Source organism: Phasianus colchicus, chromosome 15 (genome assembly GCF_987193195.1).
Source record: "Phasianus colchicus chromosome 15, bPhaCol1.hap1.1, whole genome shotgun sequence".
NCBI classification, from domain to species: domain Eukaryota; kingdom Metazoa; phylum Chordata; class Aves; order Galliformes; family Phasianidae; genus Phasianus; species Phasianus colchicus.
Window position 1 is genome coordinate 16,165,406 of NC_143450.1, and position 23,630 is coordinate 16,189,035.

The 23,630-nt window shown below is 38.4% G+C and overlaps 1 protein-coding gene and 1 long non-coding RNA gene across 4 annotated transcripts; one reads left to right on the forward strand and one right to left on the reverse strand.

The window, feature by feature from the left end:
* Positions 1 to 18: 18 nt before the first annotated feature.
* LOC116232213 (uncharacterized) lies at positions 19 to 3,184 on the forward strand. The gene is made up of 3 exons (XR_004167629.2): positions 19 to 135; positions 2,689 to 2,869; positions 3,101 to 3,184. It is a non-coding gene; the product is annotated as an uncharacterized LOC116232213 (long non-coding RNA).
* On the reverse strand, positions 2,921 to 23,375 carry DDX46 (DEAD-box helicase 46). 3 transcript variants are annotated; one of them, XM_090150871.1, is made up of 24 exons: positions 23,241 to 23,375; positions 20,730 to 20,912; positions 20,329 to 20,469; positions 18,685 to 18,802; positions 17,855 to 18,020; positions 17,408 to 17,559; positions 16,995 to 17,108; positions 16,596 to 16,761; positions 16,250 to 16,370; positions 15,725 to 15,900; positions 15,093 to 15,214; positions 14,155 to 14,233; positions 12,234 to 12,316; positions 11,498 to 11,662; positions 10,991 to 11,153; positions 9,907 to 10,100; positions 9,196 to 9,333; positions 8,639 to 8,788; positions 7,805 to 8,002; positions 7,044 to 7,262; positions 6,329 to 6,473; positions 5,647 to 5,720; positions 4,857 to 4,935; positions 2,921 to 4,136 (listed from the first exon to the last, which is right to left on the reverse strand). In XM_090150871.1, the coding sequence occupies exons 1-23, from the start codon at positions 23,255 to 23,257 to the stop codon at positions 4,888 to 4,890; spliced, it is 3,132 nt and encodes a 1,043-aa protein (XP_090006997.1). In that variant the 5' UTR covers positions 23,258 to 23,375; the 3' UTR covers positions 2,921 to 4,136; positions 4,857 to 4,887. The 3 variants fall into 3 exon arrangements, with proteins under 3 accessions (XP_090006997.1, XP_031454251.2, XP_090006996.1); XM_031598391.2 differs by having other exon boundaries at positions 2,921 to 4,770; XM_090150870.1 differs by having other exon boundaries at positions 2,921 to 4,935.
* Between the last annotated feature and the right edge of the window lie 255 nt (positions 23,376 to 23,630).

Sequence of the window (23,630 nt, forward strand, 5' to 3'; positions counted from 1 at the left end):
CAGATATTCAGCCACACCGGCCGGCCCACTGCCAGCACCTAGGTATCAGTAATAACGCTGTGCAAGTCCTCAAATAGCACATACACCTCTGTGGAACTGTCACCCGAAGGAGTGCACGCGTTCTCCAACCCCACGGTATTCTATTCTTACAATACTCAGAGCTTTTCAGGCTGATAATTGCTGTGAAACATCCTGCCACGACCGTGGCTTGGATTTTTTTGCCGGTGCTTCCCAGTGTGTGAAGGAATCACCACTTCCAGCATAAAGCGGCAGGGAAATCAGCATTTATTCAGCTTAATTTAGCAAATGGTTGAGTTTATTTATGAGCTTCCATTGCTTCTAACTTGTTGGAAATGCCACTTCAAGTCAAGAACAGAAATTTGAGAATCTCTTTGGTATCTTGTTTTGTCAGTAGTTTAGTGTGGAAGTCAGGCTCCTGCCTTGTCCAGAAAAAAAAAAAAACAACAAACCATCAGCTTAACAGAATGCAGAAATGCTCACAGCAACACACAGCAGTGAACTTGGAATTGGAAACAGCGACAGGTTCCATCCATGATGCCTTGAAACCTGAATCAGGCTCTTGTTGAGATTGCTGCTGCGAGAGCTCAGTGCTGGATGTGCCTTTATGTGGTGCTGTGCCCATGTGGCTGCTCTGCATTGTGCCCTGGGCAAACCCATTCCAGATGAGTCACCTTCAGTGCTCACAGGCTCAAATATTAATCTGGTAGCAATGGGGTCTGGTTTCGTCATCCGCATGCTGCTAATAAAAACAGCAAGCAAACAAAGACAGATGTGTCTGTGACCATCTTGTTTTGTGAAATCTCCCCGGGTCTGAAACACAGCCATTGTACAGACTGGGAATTTGCTTCCCACTTTCTTTCTCTAAGTTATCATTACCAGTAGCAGACAATCACATTATCTGTAAGGTAGTGCAATGAAATGCTGCCTCTCCCTACATCTAGACCACAAAATCCCATTCTCCTGCACTGGGTCTCTCTGATGGATCCAAATTTTCAAGTTGAGCACAAGGTCCTCCTGTTGTCAACACAGAGAGTCACAGGAGCTCAGTGCTGTCCTCAGCTACACGGAATGCTGAGCAAGCTGTGAGAATTTAGAACTGTAACTGTTATGAGCAGTGCTCTATTTAAGAACAAGTTACTGAAGCTAAAAATTCATTTGTTTGCTAACATACACAGGCAGAGGAAATGTATGTTTTCGTTAAGATTAAGGATTTTCGTTAAGTATAACATTTCCCTTGCTAAGCAGTAACTTTCAGAGCAGTTGCCCAGTGCTATCTGTTTTTCTGAGAAACATTTTTGTGATGATAAGCTTCATACTTAGAATGGTCAAAGTATAAAATAATAATCACACACTTCACAGTAGGTTATTAATAATTGTTTAGCTCACTACAACTAGTAATTTCTGAGATATTAATTACTTTACCTGTGCTTATGCTGATTAGCTTAACAATTCTCTCTCTCTTAGTTTGGATAAAGAAAACCATTTAATTCTGTTTCAGATGAGAAGTCTCAGAGAAGCAGTGTTTGGGTGGCAATCAGTCAGCAATAGTCATTTATTTAAAAACAATTGTTTCCACTGTAGCTAAAAATATCAAAACAAATCTTCCTGTCTACCATCATATAAACATTGTACAAAATGTACATTTTGGGACAAATAGGAGTCCAGCTGGGCACCTTTTATCTTTACATTTTTAGGTTGTTCTCCGCCTCCGCTCCCCCCATACCACCACAGTTAGTTAGAAGCCAGAATTTCTTCTGAAAAACGCCCAAGCTCTAAGAACACAAACTTGTTTAAGCTGAGACCATATTTGGAAGTGATCTGGGTCAAGAAAAATAATCAAAAGGAAAGTGCATTCCTTGGGCATCACGTGAGGTCAGCGTGCGCGCACACACATCCTGCTCTTGGGATCGGATGTAGTGAAGGGAAGGGACCGTGCACGACGCTCATGAGTAACTCACTGCGATTACACTTGTGGCAAGGGCTGGTTTTACACCAACACTGACACGCTGAGCACCTCAGTTCATCTCCAGCCTACTTACAGGGCAGTCAGGCTAACTTAGAAAAAAGCTGCGCTATGTTGAACAGCAGTGAGAGCGCATGCCTGTGACAAAAAATTAAAAATTAATTCTGGCAACCTCCACAGGCTCCATTCTTACAAATAAACATATTTGTTTCTTTAACCATGGCAGTAATTCTGAAATAACAGCAGTTTCTCATGAACATAAGCAAAAACTTGTCCGTGACCCAGAACGAAATATTTCTTTACTTACCCACCCAAAATACCACTCCCTGTTTATTCAAGCACTGCAAGCGCCAGGGTAACTTAGAAAGCCAGGAACGATTCACCTTGGGTAGGTAACAAAACACATAAGCAGAGCTTGTTCTAACAAACAAATACAAGTACATCAGCCCTGCACTCTTCCAACAGCTGGGGACAGGAATCTGCCCAGGTCAGATTCCCTGGAAAGCACTGAAACAGGGATGTTTATAAAACTCTTGTCTATATCCCTGTACACATGGGAAAAACTAAGTGCACTCTTTCCAGTACTTAATTCTCTCTTCTCTCAAGTTTTATTCTCACCTTCACTATTTTTTTTTTACTTTTTTTTTTTACCTTGTATACTTGTTAATTTGAAAATTTATTTCTTCTGTCTTATATGCATTTAGCTCCTGTTTCCATGTATTCAGACACCATTCCTGCAACTTTCTTCCCAGCAGCAGCACCCGTTAACTGAGTCTGATCTGCATCCTACTGCATTTCTAGCAGAAAATGACAAGCAATAGTTACTATACGTATTTTCCTACTCCAAACAGTAAAAGGCTAACTCAAAGAAAATGTGGAAGCAAGGTAAGTGCATAAAACAGATAAGTTATTCAAAAAGACTGTTTCTGAAAAATATACATTGAAATTGTTTTTTATTTTTTGCTGGAATTTAAAAAACATAGGAATATTGACATTGCATTTAAAAACCCCAGGAAGTTTAAAGACTAGACATTGTTTCAGCTCTGAAATCCAACAGAGCAAAGCTGGAAATCACAAGAATGTTTCCTTCGTGCCCTTCTGTTTGTTTGTTTTTAGGAGATACCAATATATATCTGAACATTCTGAAACAAGATTTTTAAAGAAATGTCCGACTGTCCGAACTTGAAAGTGCTCTCCATGAAATACATCAAAATATGTTACTCTTCTTGGAAAACAGTGTCAGAAGGTGAAACAATTGCACAAAGTTGTATGAAACATATCAACATCCACTTTTTAACAGAAAGAAACCTGATGTACTTAAAGGAAACCATAAATTTTTAGCTTGAGATTTCTGTTTTAAATTTTGAAATGCATTACTGTGTGCTTCTCTTTGTTCTACCCAAGGACTTACTGGATTAACATTGGAAAGTATTACATTATGGGTGTTTTTATACTGAATGTATGCTGTTAATATCATCATTACTTCCCTCTCCTGTATTGAAAGTAAGACACGGACATGAGAATAACAGACAATTGTAAATAAATGGAAATGGCCATTTAAATTACCTGAAGATTGGAAACCAAAGTTGTAAATCTGTACAGCTATGATGCAGATTGTATGATTTGTCTTCACCAGAGTTAAAGCAGTATATACACAGCTACTTTAAAATGACACATTTCTTCTCAGTGTCAGCTAAGAAAAGCTTTCTACAAAAGTCCTTTTGAAAGTCATCATCTCCAAAGTCGTGCAGCTGCCAGAACAAGATGGTTCAATTACTGCTGTTTATGCTGCAAATAAGTAGAGTCAGGAAAGCTAAACGATTAGAGTAAGGAGTCCATCACAAATACTAATGATTATGTGGATGAGACCTCCAAAAAAAAAAAAAAAAAAGTTCTTTCCCGTCCCAGTAACGTGGTAGCTTACTTACTGCAACGATAGTCAAAATCCGTGGATCCAATTCATAAATACTGTTATCGATTTTTACTTAAAGCCTAACAGTAATAAAGACAACAACCCCAAGGACAATCACATTAAATGCATATATAAGAACACTGTAAAAAAATGTGACAGTCATATATTCATTACAAAAGAGGCTTCTCTCTTTTTTTCTTCCTCTGAGTATTTCTTTTTAAATGAAACAGTCTTTCATTCCTATGACAGAGAATGAGAAAAAAAATAAAATCCTAAAATTCTGATGTTTAGAAAAAAACCATGGAAACTATTTTCATACTACAAAACATTTCACTTTACAAAAAAAGAAAAAAAAAGGAAAAAAAGAAAAAAAAGAACACCGAAGAGTTATTCTGTTACCTGGATCATAAGGACAAAATGGGAGACAAAAGGATGAGAAGATTTTAAAACTAGACCAAGTATTTCTGGATAAAATTCTCTCTGACATTAGAAGGACATTTGTAGAGAGAATTCCTGTGTGTGGAACCAGCCAGAGAGATGCTATGGATCAATCAGGAGAAAATCCTGCCTTTATTTTTGTGTTTTATCATTATTCCAGTATAAACTGATATGGTGTGAATCTTCCCCACAATATGAAGCAGGTACATTCTAACAATTTCCAACACAAATCCCAACACTGTTTAATTTACTTAACAGTATAGCCTGCCAGGAAAATTAAAATCATTTTATTTTATATTCTTTATGGTGTAAAGTATATAAACTGCACTTTTAAATTAAGTCATGCTTCGCCAAAACTGGTCTGCTTTGAGACTGCTAACTTTAGTGGAAAGAATTAAGATGTCTCAGCAAATATCAATTTTCTGTTAAAAAATGTCTGCAGGACAAAATAAAAAAAAAATCTTAATTTACAATAAGCAGTGTAAACAGCAAAAACAACAGAAGCCACGAAGTCTCACACACCAGCCACCAGCAGACAGATTGCTCCAAGTACTCATAGAACTTTGTATCTTCCTTTGTTGGTTGGTTGGTATGAATTTTGCTGCAAATAGAGGAGAGAATAAATCACGGTTAAAAGCAAAAATGGAGAAATTAATTGTAATAAAAGCTCATTCATAGTAAATCCATGTTACATGTAAATAAGCAGTCCATTAGCAACCTCCTTTGTGAAACATTTGTATACAGAAGTCAACAATTTTGAGAAAAAGTAAATCTATAAGGACTCCTTAAAAGGAAAACAACAAAGGCAGTAATGTAACACAGTCACACTCGGGCTATTTCAGAGGAAGCCATGGTTTCCTCAGCTACAGAACTCACACCACTATTTGTCAAGACAGTATGTTACTGGGAAAAAAAAATGTACACAGGTGATTATCAGCTGGGTATGCTGTAATGCTACGGCAAACAAGATCTCTGAGGACATATAAATGATTAAGATAAGGGGAATAAATTCTCCTCCCCCCTGCTTGATGGTACTGAAATTAGGAAATCAATGAGGAGCCAAGTATTTAAGGGGTGCTCTGTTAAGGTGTTATCTCCATCTGGTGGCTGGATAACAGCCATATGTCTAGCTGATTGAACAAAGTAATGTATTTTTTCTGGGCTGCTCAATGGTTTTTTTAAAAAAACTTCTACAGGTTCCAGTCGCTGGTATTAATATAAATGTGTGCCAGAGTACTAACATTTGAAAAGATCAATTTCATAAAGCATTAGTTGAAGTACTTTCTCTCTGTATTCTAAACATTTTACTCACCAATCTAATAAGCTCCTCTTTTATAAGTCGTGTGATTTCTGCCTTTGCTTTCTGTACAGCCAATTCATTGGCACCTGAAGACAAAAAAGTTAAACAGTGTTGGCAATTTTCACAAACACTGTAAAGCCAAATATCCTCAACTATTTGTTGATGAACACATTAGTACTGTATAGACTGCCACAGCTAGTGACAGACTGTTCTAAGGAAAATATCTACAACAGACAGTTGTAAATTACAGTATTCATAAATAAATGAATAAATATTGTATTTCTTTAAGAAAGATTCTACTCAATCACCACAAACTTTGCAAAGTTTCTGTTGCAATAGTTGATGTAATTTCTTATTCTTTTTACAGCCATAAATTCAATTTTTCTCTTTATTTCATGTGGGCACAAACAACATTTTTGTGCTTGTTTCTCCCCCAAACTGATCCCATAAACGTTTGCTACTGTTCTGTAGCAGGTCAGCCTTCTCAGGAGCAGCATCACTGTGCTACCCATGGATCATCTGCCAAAGGGTACTGAGACAAATGAGTGCTTTCTTAGTAATTACATTTATCTGCCAAGTAACTACAGCAAGTCTGTAACTGAGCATCCAGACTCTTTGACTACAGAGATTCTATGCCTAATAATGAAACTAGAGTAGTATATTTAATTGAAATATTTAAAGAAAGAATGCTTACTCTCTATAGCCAAATAAATCTTTCGCTCTCCTTCCTTGGGTTCTTTGCCTGGAGGGAAATAAGTTCCTCTGATTGTAATAGCAGCTTCAGAATATTCACTGATTCTCTGTAGTGCTTCTTTGGAGGTAACTTTCCATCTGGCAGTCTGCAAGGGAAAGGATATAGGAGAATCAACAAGCAGAAAAGCACCAACACAACAGCATTTCAAAGCATAGTTGATCTTTAAGACAAACAACAGTACTACAGAAGCAAGACCTCCTAAAGACCTTCCATTTTACTACACTGGAAGTTTAAAACCTGTAACTTTTTCTTACAGTTTTCTGAAACAGCACTGAAGTATTTTATTTAATATTTTTTTAGGAAGACTAGACCTCCAGGGCAAATATTCTGTGTACTTCCATTTAACAAAAAGGAACAGTTATCAGTAACAGAAATCAGAGTTATAGATAGTAATATGGCCTTACAAATATAATACTAGACAGTGTCAAAGGTTTGGATATGAGATAAATCAGTAGCAGAGGGTAAGAAGAGTTTTGTATAGTAAGGAATGCTTGCTTTGGGGATATTCTCTGTAATACATCCAAAGCACTCACTGCCTATAAGCTGAAAAGTAACCACAGATGTAGTGATTTCAACTAGAATAAGAAATAGAAATAGTCATCACTGTCCAAGCTATACTTATTAAATAATGGTCATTAGCAAAATGTTTACTTGCCTGTGGGAAGTCGTTGATTTCTAATTCTTCTTCATATCTCTTAAAAGATTCATTCTGTCCACCATCCTGTTTCTCTTCCTCCTGCTTCTCTATAGGTACATAATTCAGCTTAGCATTGATTTTTTCAGCCAATTGCTCTGCAATGGTCTTAGCAGATACTGTAGGAGCTTGAATTGTGCCTCCCCTAAGGATAGCGTTTGTAGCCTGCTGCATCACATCCTGTAAAAACCAACCAATCAAAAAAAAGAGAAAGAAGAACAGGTCCACGTTGAAAACAGTGTAGCCAAAAAAAGTCCCACACAAGCCAGCAAGGGTTTCGTTAAAGCTTTCTACATATTACAAATGCCGACATACAAATACATCTTCAGAATGTCCCTGCATACAGAAGATCTTAATTGTCTTTCACACCCTTCAGCTCAAAATACCTTTGGACACACTAGACCTCGTTACCCAAGTCCAAACTGTGCATTACGTGCTTCAGCAGATATTCTGCAGCTCTGCTAAACTGACAAAATCAAATTTATCTCTCATTACTGATAAAATTATACAATTAGATTTTTTTTTTTTTTTTTGCCAAAGCAGACAAAGTATTTCCACTTCTGTATTAAATTAGCTCAATTACAAAAAGTACAACTTTCAACTGAGATAGCAGTGTAAATGAGCTACATAATGCAGTATGACATCAGAGAGAAGAAACACTGAACAAAACAGCAGTCACAAAGCAAAAAACTGAACACTGTAAAGTGCTGCAAAAGGCTTACCTTAAAATGGAAGGGGACAAATACTTGTGCCTCTGCTCCGAGATTCTTCTGGGCATTGATTCTCAAAGCCAATCTTTTAGCAATTTCCAGTTTTTCTGCATTACCAGCTGATGGCGTAGGAGCGTTTGATGATCCTGGTGTTCCCATGTCTTTTACTCTTTTCTTTGAATTGAACATGCTTTCAATTTGTTCATCAATCTGACCAAAATAAATATTATTAAATCACTGCATTTACCATTGAAAATCATCTTAAAGACAGAAAACACTAAGGACAATTTAGTTCACACGGTTCACATGTAAATCTTGCATAAACGATGGAAGAATGCTCAGAACTACAGAACAAACTGAAGAGATCTACTAATCAGGAGTAAGTTTGAACATAGCATTTACTTGCAAGTTCACAAAAATGAGTCTAATATTTTGAAAGAGACCTAGTAAGAATTTAGAAAAGGCCACTGTGAATTTCTTTAAAACACTACACATAAAAAAAACGTTTGTAATTGAGGGCAATTGTCGTTTGAGGCAATCGTTCCTTTTCATCTAAGGAAGATTAATATCAGTATTAACCTCTGTGACATTTACATCACTACATATTTTAAGTATAAAATACCAGTTGGTCAGGAACAGATTTTCAAGATCTTCATAGGAGAGCTATATACATCTTCTCTATCAAAGAATACATACACATCTACCCATGGAATATAATTGATAAAATCAGCAGCACAGGACATATCATAACAAAAATCCATGCATTCTGCAACATGCTCTGTAACCAACTGGAAAAAAACAACACATGAATACATTGGAAATTCTCAAAAAACTTCAGGCACTTACATCAACAGCTGTATCTTCATCATCTGAATCTTGCAAGCCAAGAGCTGCTTTCTGTAGCTTCTTTCTCTCATTAGCCAAGGCCTGTTCTGTTTCATCGAATTTAAAGCCTTTGCCAGAGAATCCACTGCTTTTTTTAATCAGCTTTCCCTCCTAAAATAAAAACAGTGTGCTTCCATGTATAAACTGAAATTTTAAAATCAATTTCCCAAAGTAATACGATAACTATAGAAATACAAAAATAAAGTTATTTTAAAAAGCAAGCCCTAGGATGTTTAGAAAGCTCTTCAAATTTTCAATACTGTACTTTACAGTGAAGAACAGTAAGAACAGCTGTGTTAATTCAGCAGGCAGAAGCAATACACAACTGGCATTCTGTACAAAAAGCAATCAAAACCAAGCAACAACAACAACAAATCCCTAAATCTCAAAACCTCAGCACATGTGTGTGCTCTCAATGAACTCAGCAACGACTCACAATTGTATAAAGTGCACAACTGGACCCACAGCACATGTATTAACCACAGAGCAAAGTGCACTTGGAATAAAGGATTACTTACAGCCTTCTGTTGTTCTTTGAAGTCAGCCCAGAGCTTCTCTAAATCAGCAGGAATTGGATTCCCAGATAATTCCAAAGCCTTAATGATATCACCAGCATACCGTGCCTGATCCTCAGTAATGAACGTATATGCAAATCCCTAGTCAAAATTAATTTAAAAGATGGTAAAGAACAACCTCTACAGAAACTTTATCTCTAACATTACTGTCATGCCCTTGACGAGATGCTGTTGTTCTGGTCAATAAAAATAACTGTGATATTCATGCTTTTTTTTTTTTTTCCAGAAAAAATGTAGAATGAATAATGTGATTTCCCAGGAAGATGATATAGAGGTAATCAACCACAGATGGCAGAAATTGAACTCTTTCCTTTCAATCCTTTCATGGTTGTAAGTTCAGAAAAGAAAACCTTAGAAACTCAGTAAGGCCCATTTCCAACGGTGAAAAACATCAAACTTTAAGCTACAAATGGAATTTAAAAGGACATCCATATGGCAGAAGAAAATATAAATTCCAACTTCCACAGTGCTAAAATTCAGAGTGTATTTTACACATCATCTTTCAAAAACCTTAAAGGCACTCTAAAAGAAAACCTTCTTCACATCAATAACAAAATATTCCCTCGGTAGCTACCCCTTGAGAACACCTTTATCAAGCAGTAAACAAGGCCATTTTTTCAGTATTAACAATAACAGGCAAGTGATTACACTTACTTTATTACCAGCTCGTCCAGTTCGGCCTGCTCGGTGCACATAATCTTCATAATGGTTGGGACAACTGTAATTGACCACTAGCATCAATTGTTTTACATCCAAACCCCTTGCTGCTACAGATGTGGCCACCAGAAGTTTGCAAGTTCCATTCTTGAAATCATTAATTATGCTGTCCCTGTCATACTGATCAATGCCTGCAGGAAACCAGACACATTATGAAGCTGGGCCTTTATTCATTTTTATTAACTACCTTCTGATTTTGACTCAAAAGAATTTGGGCATCAGTCAAAATACTCTCCAACTTCAAACAACTCAAACTCTATGGAAATAACATTTCCATACACTTACACTCACAGGCAATATAAATTATCCAGGATAGTAAAGCTCTTTGTCTATTATCCACAGTAATTCAAACTTCAGTTTTCCCATTACAAAATCCTGCAGAGTTTCAAAATAATTTCTACCTGACTTCATATTTCAGCTCAGATCTCATCTGGCAACTTTGTTTACTCAAAAAAATGAGGATATTTTTTCCCCTCTTCTAATGTTGCACTACATGAACAGTGATTTTGTACTTATTGGTTGCTGTACATTCAAGAGCACTATATTCATATTCAGACAAATATCTGTGATGGACAACATTCTACAGAGATGGCTTCTTCTGACTGCTAAACTACTTCCATTATATTACCTCTTGAGGGCAGAAAAGTGAGACAAAAGCTGCTATTATTGTGGAATTTCAAACAAAATCTCACATAATACTCCCTCAGCTGCTGTTCACTACTCTACATTATGGAGTTAGTAATATTCCCTAAGAAGTGTTACATTCAGTTCACAACCCCATTGCACTGAGACAAGATTTGGTATCTGATGACATCTCACAGGGAACAGAAGAAAACTATCACATCTGTTTCAAAATTAAGAAACAAATATATTACCCCCATTACAAAGCAAAACTGCTTATGACAAAATATTCTAATCTGGTACTACCCAGGAACTAGGCAAGCTGCTTTTCTTCCTAACTACTCCATATAAATATTCTAGGTTGGTGATCTTGATGTGAGCCCTTAAAATTGCAGATTACCTCCATGAAGAGACAAGCAGGGATAAGAAGCTCTCATTAAATCTTTCAACAACCCATCAGCGTGTTCTTGTTTGTCCACAAATATGATAACTGATCCTTTCTCCTGATAATGTCCCAGTAGCTCTAGTAGCTTTAAGAACTTATTCTCCTCTTCAATCACAATCTGGAAAAAAAAGAAAAAAAGGAGAAAGCAAAAAGAATATAAATTGTACCTTCAGTCATTAAGCACATTCAGGATAAGAGGCATAAAAATAATATAATAAAAAAGTCAGGAACAGGAGATTGCTTTTCCATGTTGCATCCATCACTAGTGACAAAACTGCTGCACAGCTTAGCGGTGTAAAAACAAGTTAAAAAAAGTGATCACACTGCATTTGCAGATTAAGTTGTGCTACCTTTTCAGTTCACATCTAACAAAACTCAATGAACATCTAAAAATAAAAGCTCTTTTTATATTGCTGGAAACCTTCTGAAAGGGGATAAGCAAGGTGGATGTGTGATACTTACAACATGCTGCTCCACATCAGAACAGACAACACTTCTGCCTCCAACCTGCACTTCTATGGGTTTACTTAGGATTCTCCGAGCTAATGCCTCCATAGCTCTGGGAAAAGTAGCAGAGAACATGACAGTCTGACGGTCAGGCCTGACGTTGTCTACAATGCGCATAACCTGGTTTAAGAGAACATTTCCTGTTAGTACTCAAGTTTTGTAATTGAAATTCGTATACATATAGAGCTGTCTTATCAAATAAGTTAGGTAATGTATGGATTACATCGAATACAAAATATTTCTTCGCAGATTTCCTCTTGGGACGTAGGTGAGAGCACTGCAAGACAGGCTGGAGTCAACAGAAAGTGGTACCATCACCCCCCAGCAACCCAAAAGAAAACCTAAGACTTGCTGCAGAAACTCTACAGCTTAGGAGACAAAGGAATGGTTTTAGTTTTGGAGGACAAGATAGCTGAAGAAAACTGAAAGAGCTCTGGCTGCCCAAAGCTGCCAGCAACTACTGCCTAACAAACACATGTATACAGATTAGAGAGAAATTATGTTCTAATTAAGAATTTATCAAAACTAAAGTGTGAGGATAATGCAAAAATGAAAATGTTAGTTTAAATTGTCACCTATATACAGCACATTCTGTTATTGGTAGTCTAATAATTACATAGCATAGGATACTGCAAAATCCTTTAAGTGAAAAGTAGCAGTTCATAGCATTTTTAGGCATGTCATCAGTTACCTGAGGCTCAAAACCCATGTCAAACATTCTGTCTGCTTCATCAAGGACAACATATGTGACTCTGCGGAGATTTGTCACCCGACCTGAGAAAGGAGAGGAAAAAGCACATGGGAAACAAAATCAAATGGAAATTTAGTTTCCCTCAGGAATTTATTTATATATATGTATATATATATTTAAATGTTACGTATATTCTCACTATCTTCCAAGAAATGCATTAATTACTTTTTTTAAAAAATTCACTAGAAGTGAATTTCAATGTTCTCATTTTAATCTCAAATATTCTGGGAAACGTGTAAAGTATGCACTAGGCCCTTTATTTTGTCAAACTCTTCTCTTGCATACCATCATAGGGCCAGAAGAACCTGTAAAATTCAGAAAACTGCCCTCGCCAAAACACATCATAAAACTAAGACTGAGATGAAGCAAGGAGCCACATCAGCCATAATCTGACAGCGCCACCTAGAAAAAAACATATTAGAGATTACAGCGCATGTGTGGAAGGCAAAGTCCAGTGCTAACTGTTGCAGCCTCAGAAAAATTCCTTTTATACATATTATCTGTAATGCTTCCTTGGAGCTAGAAATAACTATTTGAGGATAATCAGTAATTCTAGTTAACTGCTAATAATACGCATAAAACAGAGCAAGCAGTCTTTTCCAAACGAATAGATAAAGATTAAAACCTACCCAGTATCACTACCAGTATTAAAAATAAGGACCACCCCAAACTCTGGGACAGCTGGAAACAAAATGAGCAAGTTGTGTATCTGCAAACATTTGGAGCCGAGGATGAACAGGATAATTAACACCCTTCCCAAACAAATACCTAAGAGGTTCCCTTTCATTAAAAGGATTTAACTCAAGGATTTAAGAATCATATTCTCAAAATATATAAATATGTGGACATATTCACTTTCAAACAACTGCACAGTGACACTGTCGAGCGCTCTCAAAATGAAATATATATTTTCATATTCTCTACGACCAAGACTGAGGCTTCTGCCTATCAAACTACAGCAGAATTTGGTCCTTTCAGCTTCAGCAAATTGCAGCTGATGCTTCCAATTACTTTGTGGGGGTGATTTAGCGCTGCATTTTTTAAAAGGAATTCACACTTAAGTAACAAAATACATATTTATTAAAATCTACATTATCTATTTAACACCCTAACACTTCCATCCCCAAATAATAACTTCGTAAATTGACTTGGGAACAGCATTAATGTACCTACCTTTGACGATTTAAGTCTTGGAAGCCCAGTTCTATATCTCTTGAAGGTACTTTTTCCACAGAAGTTAAATAATGTCAACAGTTTAGTAGAGGTTTTGATGTGGAATAATTTAATAATAAAACTTTATCTAGCAAGCATGCAATGGTTACACTAGGACAAAACCTCTTAAAGCTGCAGTGTCTCAGTTTAAACCAACTTGAATACTTGATGCAAGTTCAGTTCTTTAACAATCATGTAGGGAGGGCTTTTTTGTCTGGTGGTTTGGTGGTTGTTTCTTTTTCCAACAGATAAAAGCAGTCAAATACTCTTCAAGTAGAAGCGAGTAACTGCTGAGCTACACTAACAATAATGTCAGACCAATGGGCAGACACATAAGTAACTGTCAGATGACCTCTTATCAAAACAACTTGAAGGTAAAAATTTGGAACACCATGTTTTACATTTAACAAATATTCTCAGAAACTCTTCAAAAATGCAACACTTCCTGTCCTCCCCCAGAAAAGTCAAGCCAATATATGATTACACCTATTATTAGTGCTGCATATTGTCAATAGCTAGATAGTGCAGCCTGAAGAGATATAAGAAAATTCCATAAAAGCATTTAGCAAAATACATGATCTTTTGAATTTGTTAGAATTACACAACAAATATAAAAAAAATTCTCCATAGGAAAAGGCTTTCTACTCACCATTGTTAGCTGCTAACATGTCAATCATACGTCCAGGTGTGCAAACAATAATTTCAGCACCTCTTTTGAGTTCAGCTATCTGATTTTAAAAGACAGTAAACTCAATTTAACAAACTATTAGTGTTGTTTTCTTTAAAGAACAAACAAACAAACAAACATGTATGACTTCACAAAAAAAGCTACATCTATTTTCAATTACTTTTGTATAGATGTTTCATTAATGTAAACTGCTTATTTAAAAGACTTTACTTAGCAATTTCCTTAAACCTTTGAATTTCTTTCGATCTTGAAAACTGCTTTCCAAAAGAGTGACCTCTATCAAACTAAGTTACTTTCACTTGAAGAAGTTACAGAGGGGATAGGACCTTCAATACAGTTCACAGCCTGTATGAAGTACTGTGTGTCACACAAGTACAAATGGTGCATTCACAATGTTTAAAAGCCATGCTCCAATACACCAAAAGATCAAATTTCTATAAATGCAGAGTAGAAAAATACCCTGGAAATTAATCTCCAAATTACACTGACATGCAATATTTGATAATGCAACAAACCAAAGCCAACATTCCTGGTTCTTGTTTGAGGTAACTCCTGAGGAGAATACTCATAGAAATACAGCTTCTCACTCATTTTCCAACTACCACATCTCACAAGTAGTTCAATTATTGTCATGCTCAGTGCATATATAAAAAGAAACAGTCTTTAATTTTAAAGACCACACTTAAGAATTTTCAAAAATATTGGTATATTTAGGACTAAGTTGCATGCAAGCACTTAAGCTTTTACATTAGTGCTGTTTATACAGAGAAAGTTCAGAATAAATGTTGCAAACATACTGGATTTTATGGGAAAGAGAATTAACTACATCTGCTTCAAAAGTAGCATTGACTAATAAAGTCCAAGAGTAATTTGACAAGCAATGTATGTCTTTTGCATACCTGTTCACTAATTCCTGTTCCTCCATAAACACAAACAACTCGAAGTCCAAGGGTCTTTGAGAACTTCTTACACTCCTTGGTAATCTGCAAGGCCAACTCACGAGTAGGTGTCATAATGACAGCTGAAATGCAAAGTATACCCATCATATGTTGTAATATAAGAAATGCTGTTATTTAAGCAATAAAAAATAAGCTTTTGCAATGAAGTTTAAAACATTTGCGTGAAGTATACGCAGCTCACTTCCTAACTTACTAACATGATTTATTATTATAACATAAATTTATTATTATTATTATTATTATATTTAGTATTATTTTAAAGACATGATTTCAAGAAAGAGAGCTATGACAGCATGAGGATGAGGTGGAAAACACGTCAAAGTTTCAAAATCAATCAATGCCTCCCTTGCAGATATATGGATATGCAAGTGCTCTTGAGACAACGTTAAATAGAGTGACCAAAAGCAACAACAAACAGCACAGTGCTCATTAATTAAAGCTGTTCACTAATGGATTATAGGAATATTAAGCATTCATCCCCATAAACAAGCGAAGAACCAAAGAACCTTCTAAAGCATAGGACTGAGCTTTTGTTTACTTAAATAGCATTTCTGAAAATAAATGCTTTGTACCTATGGGACCTTCTCCTTCTTCTAAAGCTCTCTGATCCATAATATGTCTGAACATGGGCAACAGAAATGCGATAGTTTTTCCACTTCCTGTTTTAGCAATGCCAATCAAGTCGCGACCATTCATAATTGCTGGGATAGCTTGGCTCTGAATGGGTGTGGGTTTCTCATAGCCGTGTCTTAAAGAGAAAAACATTAAAAAAAGAGATTTTAAGACCAAAATATGATTTGACAGAAACACATTAGTCATGCTAGAAGAAATGTACATATTCATATTTACATCTACGTATCGGTGTCATTCTAAAAACATCTTAAAAATGAGCAGCAACATGATACAAATGGCAGAAGGAACAGTTTGTACCAATGTTTTAATACTGACTGCAAAACGTTCGATGATTACACACATAACATCAGCAGGCATGGACATGTTGCTTTATGCAACGAAGAACATTTTTCTCACAAATATATGTATGATAGAACACAGTAAACAAAATCAAGCACTGCATTGGTTGTACATCGCTTGCTTACTTTTTGAGAGCAGTAAGAATCTTCATGGAAATACCACACTGTACCCAGGTTTTTATTGGTTTGGGGCAGCCTTTTCCCTTGACTGTTATTCCCTCCATCTCCAGTCGGTACACATTCACCTCTGAAACAAAGTTTGCATTAGAATAGAATCAAACCTGACGTTTATTTGCTACCTTGAAGTAGTGTGAGGTTATCGGTAATACAAATCTGATTCATTTTCATTCCATTGCTCAAAAAAAATTCCCTCACCTAACCAAATTCTCTTCAAAATTACTCCAAAGTCTTGAACTCAGAACTTGCTGTTTCCTTGCACATCAAAATGTATTCTGCTCATACTTGTACTTACCCTCTTGTGTCATTTTAGCTAGTTCAGGTACTTCAACATAGAAGTTTTTCCTGAAGGGCTCATATTCTATTTTTCCATGATCCACTGGTTCTAGCAGCTTTCTCTGCTTGGTCTGATAGCCAGTTAAGGCAGTCTGAAGATCAACTTCCTCTTCTTCTGAAGAATACTGTATAGATTATAATTAGTGTGTAAGTTACTATGAATGACATCCTGAGATGCTATTATTTGTTTATACAGAAACTTGACTCAAAAGCAAAAGCTTTTCCTTAGCCCATTAAACCAGACACTGAAAATGTGCTCTCACTATGAGAGGAGTCCAAATCATTCTTTCATCAATTCATTTCATGTTTCTCCCAAACCTTAACTTTCATCATTCCAAACGCAAGACTCTTCAATTACCTCCATTGCATCTTGGTCATTCTCCATGAGTTCCCCTTTCTTCTTTTCTGTCTCTACAACTGCCTTTTTGGTTGTCACCACGGTTACTACTTTGGTAACAGTTGGTCCAGATTTCTGCAAAAGAAAATAAGTTAATAGAAATTATTGCATTATCACGTAGAAGACATGCTGTACAAGATATACAGAATATTTGTACTTCTGAACGCATTATGCTGTTTTTTCATACATATCTTGCAGTGAAATTTTATGAGGATAATGCTATCAGCTTATTAAAAATATCAGAAAATTCAAGTTAAGGCAAACAATCACTAAATGGATCTAACCCATTTCTTGCCTTCTTCTTTCCAAAACTATTTCCACATTGAAACACAAAGCTCCTTTCAAAAGACAAATATTCTAGTACACAGTTTTACCTTTTCACTGCCACCTCCACCCTTCACACTTCTCATATTGAACTTCTTGACCTCTTCTTTTACTTCTTCCATATAAGCATCCAAAGGATCTAACTCTTCATCTTCAACCTCATCGCCTTCCTTTTCTCCTTCTGCAGTTTCCTCATCGTCATCTAACATGATTAAGAAATATGGGAATAAAACAGAGAGGAAAAAGAGTTCATATGTTAAATCGTTAGCCCGCCCAAATAATTACAGTCCATTTTTATTACTGTATCATTTTTCTTCATAAAAAATCTCTCCAGTTTGTTGATCTCAATAGTACCTTAAAATGTTTGAAGTCACAACAAGATCCAGACTTTGCTATTTTATAGTTCACATTTTGAAAAGTCATTAAATGCTTTAAAGATAATAAAAATATTATTAGGAACAAATGTGTTTTAAATGTTACATATAAAATAAAAATACCATCATCATCTTCCAAACTCCATTTTTTTCCCTGTTTCATCTCCTCAATTTCTTTTTTCAGTTCTCCAATGTTCTCCATAGCCTTCTTGCGTTGCTCTTCCCTCCACTTCTCCACTCTTTCTTTTCGTTTTCTCATTTCTTCTTCTAGTTTGTTCTGATCAAAATTCTACAACAAGAAACAATCAAATAGTGAAAATTAATGGCCACTGGCATTTGTCTATGCTTCAGTCAAAGTACCTTTCCAAACAAATGTTACTGAGCATGAAGCTGATCAGTGAGCATACACAGACCCATCACAAGAGTAAACAAAAAATACTAAAAGCAACTATAATGCTTTAAAATACAAAATTCAGCTGTTTTATTTTTCACAATAGTAGCACATATGCAATTTTTAAAATAATAATGAATTAAAAAATTCCTTTATAAATAAAACTTTCATCCTCTTTTTTTTTTTTTTTTTTTTTTTTTTTTTTACTAGAGCAGTATACTGTATATCAGTGAGTTTCAACTCATTTTAGCTACGGATCTATAAAAGACTGAAGATCCATCTTGTTGCTCTCTACTTCCAAAAATCCTTCAAGAACAACAACAAAAATGTGACCCATCTATGCATGGGAAGCCCTTGCCGACAGCACAATAGGAACAGAATGTTTCTAATGGCAAGAACTAGAAGCACACATTGTGACAGGAGTTACAGGAGAGGGTGGGACTCTCTCACTCAGCAGGGATTCTGGCCAATCCTTTTCCTTTTGTTAATATAGTAATCTGTGGCTATCTTAACTCCTGGTTTATAGATTTAAAAGTTAAAAGATCATCCTAAGAGCTCCTACCTCAGTGGCCACAGTAGATGCACTGGCATCTTTATCTTTCTCTTCTTCCTTGTCATCTTTCTCTTTTTTCTTTTCTTTGGAAACTTCCACACCTTCTGTCCTTTCTTTAGATCTTGATCTGAAAGGTAAGAGCAAAGATTTCTTAAAACATTTGTTTTTTTCTCAGGGGGGAATAAATGCATCAGATAAAAACAAAACCATGAACAGGACTGTGTTTTCAAGTACCTTATGAAGTGCACATTATCTCCTAGAGAATCTTTCTGTTTCATGGAAATATGCCCTACAACTGCCAGAAATGCAGTTCAACCTATTGCAATTCACTCATTCATATGCTCTGGTTCTGTTCTTCTTGTTTCTTCACAGGGCCAAGCTGCAGCATTCACTTCCAGAACACTTAATACAGACACTCCAGTGGTTCTGTTGTTTATTCTACACCTCCTTGAAGACAGCAGTTTGAAAAGAGACACTAAAAAAAGTCCTGTTTGTTCTATTTCTAGGGGAAGGTAAAACGATCTTGCTCCTTGCTATGAAAGTTTGAATGTCCCTCTGCAAATACACTGCTGTCTGAAGGACACTGAAACACCTCTCTCTGGGAAAAGCTGCTTATAGAACTCATATGCAACATGCAGACTTCCATTTAAAACAAAGCCCACTTATCACAGATTTTATTATCATAATGTGCTTCCTATTAAAAAGAAATGTATCTGAACCAAATGTTTGCTAGCTCATAACAATAAATGTAAAATTCACGTTAGCCAATTAAATCTCATTAAGATTACTTCACAGTCCACTGAATAATTCTAATGCCAGCCATACGATTATCCTAAAAGACTCATTCCAGCTGCTCATAATTTCTAAATTTTTGTCAACCTGCTTGTTCTTTATACTGACTGCCGTTAGAACTTATGGACCTACTACTCATTTTACAAAAATATTCTCAGAACAAACAGCATGAGAAATAATTCATACACAGAATAGCATTTACACACCCTTATGTGAGGAATATAAAAATACTTAGTCCACCAAAGGACTTTAAGTGATGGGAAATTACAGTACATTCAGAAAATTCTCCTTGATCTACACACAAAATCTTTGGTTGGTTTTGCCCAATGATTCCTTCCAATATATCAGTATGTTTACAGTAGTTAGTTACAATGAAATTGAATGTAACAAGAGAACACAAAGAAGGGCAACAAAGGGTAACAAAGTTGGTGAGGGGTCTGGAGCACAGGCCTCATGGGGAGAGGCTGAAGGAGCTGGGATTGTTCGGTCTGGAGGAGGCTCAGGGGAGACCTTACTGCTCTCTATAACTACCTGAAGGGAGGTTGTAGTGAGATGGGGGCTGGCCTCTTCTCTCGTGTAACAGTGATAGGACTAGAGGGAATGGCTTCAAGCTGCACCAGGGGAGATTCAGGCTGGACGTTAGGAAATACTGCTTTTCTGAGTGAGTGGTCAGTCACTGCAATGGGCTGCGCAGGGAGGTGGTGGAGTCACCGACCCTGGAGGCGTTCAAGGAATGCTTGGATTTTGTGTTGAGGGACGTGGTATAGTGAGAGCTATTGGTGATCAGTGGATGGTTGGGCTGGGTGATCCTGTGGGTCTTTTCCAACCTTGGTGATTCTATGATTCTATGTACACAAATACCTGTTTTCTGTCTTCCTGTTCTTGCTCGGACTGGGGGATCGAGACCGTCTGCCTCTACTTCTGCTCCTGGAGCGCCTTCTCTCTCGGCTCCGCGATCTTCTTCTCTCCCGACTCCGTTCCCTTTCTCTACTCCTTGAACGTCTGCCCCAGAACAAAAGTGCACCTACTTAGCATGTGACGACAGCATCATTTTAGCCTGCTACTAAGGAACAGGTTTAAAAGGAATTCAATAATCATCAAGATCGCTAAGAGCTTACAAATACCAGCACCAAAACATCATTTAATAAGCAAAAATACTAAGCACAATAAAATCTATTACGAACAACATCAAAGTAAGCAGCTGCAGAGGAAGAATATCATTACTGGATAACAAGCATTCTCCCATGCTTTGGAGCTCATACCTCTGGCGCTTCCTGTCACGTGAACGAGATCTCCTCTTGTCCCTGCTGCGCGACCGCTCCCGTCTGCGATCCCGATCTCTGCTCCTGGAGCGCCTGTCCTCACGTTTTCTTTTGTCAGATGGAGAACGACTTCTAGAGCGGCTCCCAGAGCGTCCCCGCGACGCAGAGCGCTTCCGATAATGCCTGTTGTAAGGTCACAGAATAAAGGTGAGAGGATAGTTTGCAGTGTGAAGGGAGGTTTGTTGTATCTGCGTGAATTATTTATTGTAATTTGTGGTACCTATAAAATTCCTAAACATTTGCAGTAATTTTGCAAAATCGATTAGTATACACACATCCCTTAGGATGCTGAAATCAGAGGGATGACTGAGACATACATTTGTTTTAGTATGCTTATATAAGCATATCACAAGAACACTGGAACATCAAAAACAATGTCCTGTTTAGACATTCCCTAATTTCTATTATGCACTGGGAAAGACTAAGTCTCTTAGAAGCTATCTCATAAAATCTGCTGAACATCTGTTGTTGCTGCTGATCTCTACATAACTTTTATTCAGATAAGCTACATAACTTGAATCTCTGCTCAGAGGAAAGGCTGTCAAAATGCAATTAAAGAAAAAAAGTGTGAGCACGTGATGACGCAGTGGTCAATGCCTTTAAGATGCTGAAATCAAACAACAAAAAGAAGTTTTAAGGTGTATGATGGAGATGGGAGATTTTCTCCCTTCACTAATTCTCTCTTATCCCAATCAAACCGTAGGAGACAGCAGTACTTTCTCCCAGAACTCTTCACATAAACATACACTTTACAGAGGGACATCCAGTGCACTGTCTCCTCTTTTTCCAGTTCCTATCAGTCACAGCATCAGAATAATTCCCTTGATCCATCCTCCCACAGCCCAGCGCTTGCCAACGCTCCACACTCCCCAAGAGCTAGGTTTGGGAAGTGGGAAGAAGCAGAGAAGGCAGGACCTCAAATCCCCCATGTCCTTTCCCTTTTGTCATTGCCAACAGAGTTGTATGACAACAGTACTGGTGCTAAACATAATAGAGTTTTCAGCATGTTGGTATATTTAGATATCGTGTACATTTGGAATCAGTGCAGTAGAAGTGTGACATCCATATCCTGCCTACCAGCAGCATGACTGAACATGGAGAACATCTGTCACTGTCAGATATCTTCTCTTTCTTCCAATCTCAGCCACAAAATCCCATAAGAACTGCTCCCCATCTCCCCCCAAGATTTCTTTTTGCATTTTTCTCTACAATGTGCAACAAATCTGGGCATCTCATTTCAGTCTGATGAGAATTTCCCTACAGCAAGTCCAACACCTACCCTTCCCTTCTCCACCCACCCCTCCCTCTCACTTAAAACTACATTGAACAATTGAGTTTAAAACCCCATTTTACTTTCTTGTTTGTTTGTTTGTTTTTTAATTTGTACAACCCGGTTCACCACACAGCTGCCACAAACAGAAAGATTTGCAGAAGGGATGGGGCTTCTGAGAGAGCAAGGGACACAAGTGGGACCGGCAAGGGCTCCTTACACAATAAGAGACCCATGGTCTGGTTTGACAAACACATTCTGTGCGTGCTTTCTGCCAACTTCCCTGTTCGGAACAACCCCGAAACCCAAATTAAACCAAACACATTATCAGAACGGAAGCTGCACTGGGGTAAGTAAAGCAGTCCTGAGAGATCCAGAGCCAGCACCTGGAGCTGAGCTGCCAGCAGACTGTTAGCAGGCTGTGAGTTAACACTGTTTCAGCGTTAAAATCTGATAATAGATTAAACTAATCAGTACAGATGCAACAACAGCATCAGCACGCAGCAGAGCTGGTTTAAAGCCTAACAGCTGTGAGCAGCTCCACAGCTCCTGGCAGCAGTGACCGACGCACACAAGGAGCGTACGACCACCTTACCGCTGAATTAGTTAAAACACCGAATACGGTGTTTGTATCAGCCGTGAGAGGACAAAAGCAACACGATGATGCAGAAACTTAAAGAGATACATTCCATAAACGCCTTATCAACAGGAAACAAGAACTTAAAAAGCGTAGCAGGCTGATGATACCGTAGTTATTACATCACACAAACCCGAGGAGGCCACATGAGCCCGGAGAGGCCCAGACCCGCTGTCTGAGCCCAGCAGCGGCACAGAGCACCGCTACGGACCGCCGCTCCCGGGAGCCCCGCGCCGGGCAAACAGCTCTGGAACCGGGCTGAGACAAGCGAGTCAGGGGAGCGCCCCAGGCAGGGAAACCCGGAGTGCCCCGAGCCCCAAGCCGCCCACAGGCCCGCAAAGCCCGAGCCCGGCCCCCAGCCGCTCGGAACGACGGAGGGCCGCGGCGGGCGGCGGGAGGACCCACGCAGCGCCCTCAGCGCGCCCGCAGGCCGCCGCGGCCCTTTGTTCCCACACGCAGCCAGCGGGCCGCTACTCGAAACACCCGCGGGATCCGGAGCGGATCTGGCCGTCCGTGAGCCCGGCCGCGACTCCGCCGCCCTCACCTGGACTCCCGGCCCATGGCGGCGACGGCGGTGCGAGCTCCGCGCTACGAGGCGGCGGCCATCCGGAGCCCCAGCACCCGGAACGACGAGGCGAGGCGGCAGCGCGGCGGGAAGCGGCCCGCGGCACTTCCTGTCCGCGGCGGTGCGGCAGCGCCCCCTGCAGGCCGGAGGGCGCAGAGCCGCCTGAGCGGGCAGAACGCGAGAAAACGGGGAAAAAACAAAAAGAAGGGAAAAAAAAAAACAACAAAAGCGAAGTGTTCCTGCGCGAGGCTGGGTCCGCCGGGTGCCTCGGAGAGATGGGATAAAGTAATCGCAGAGCCGCAGGTCGGCAGGCGGGCTGCCAGCCGCAGCATCGCTTCCTGCTCCCGATCCCCGCTAAGCGCCCTGCGC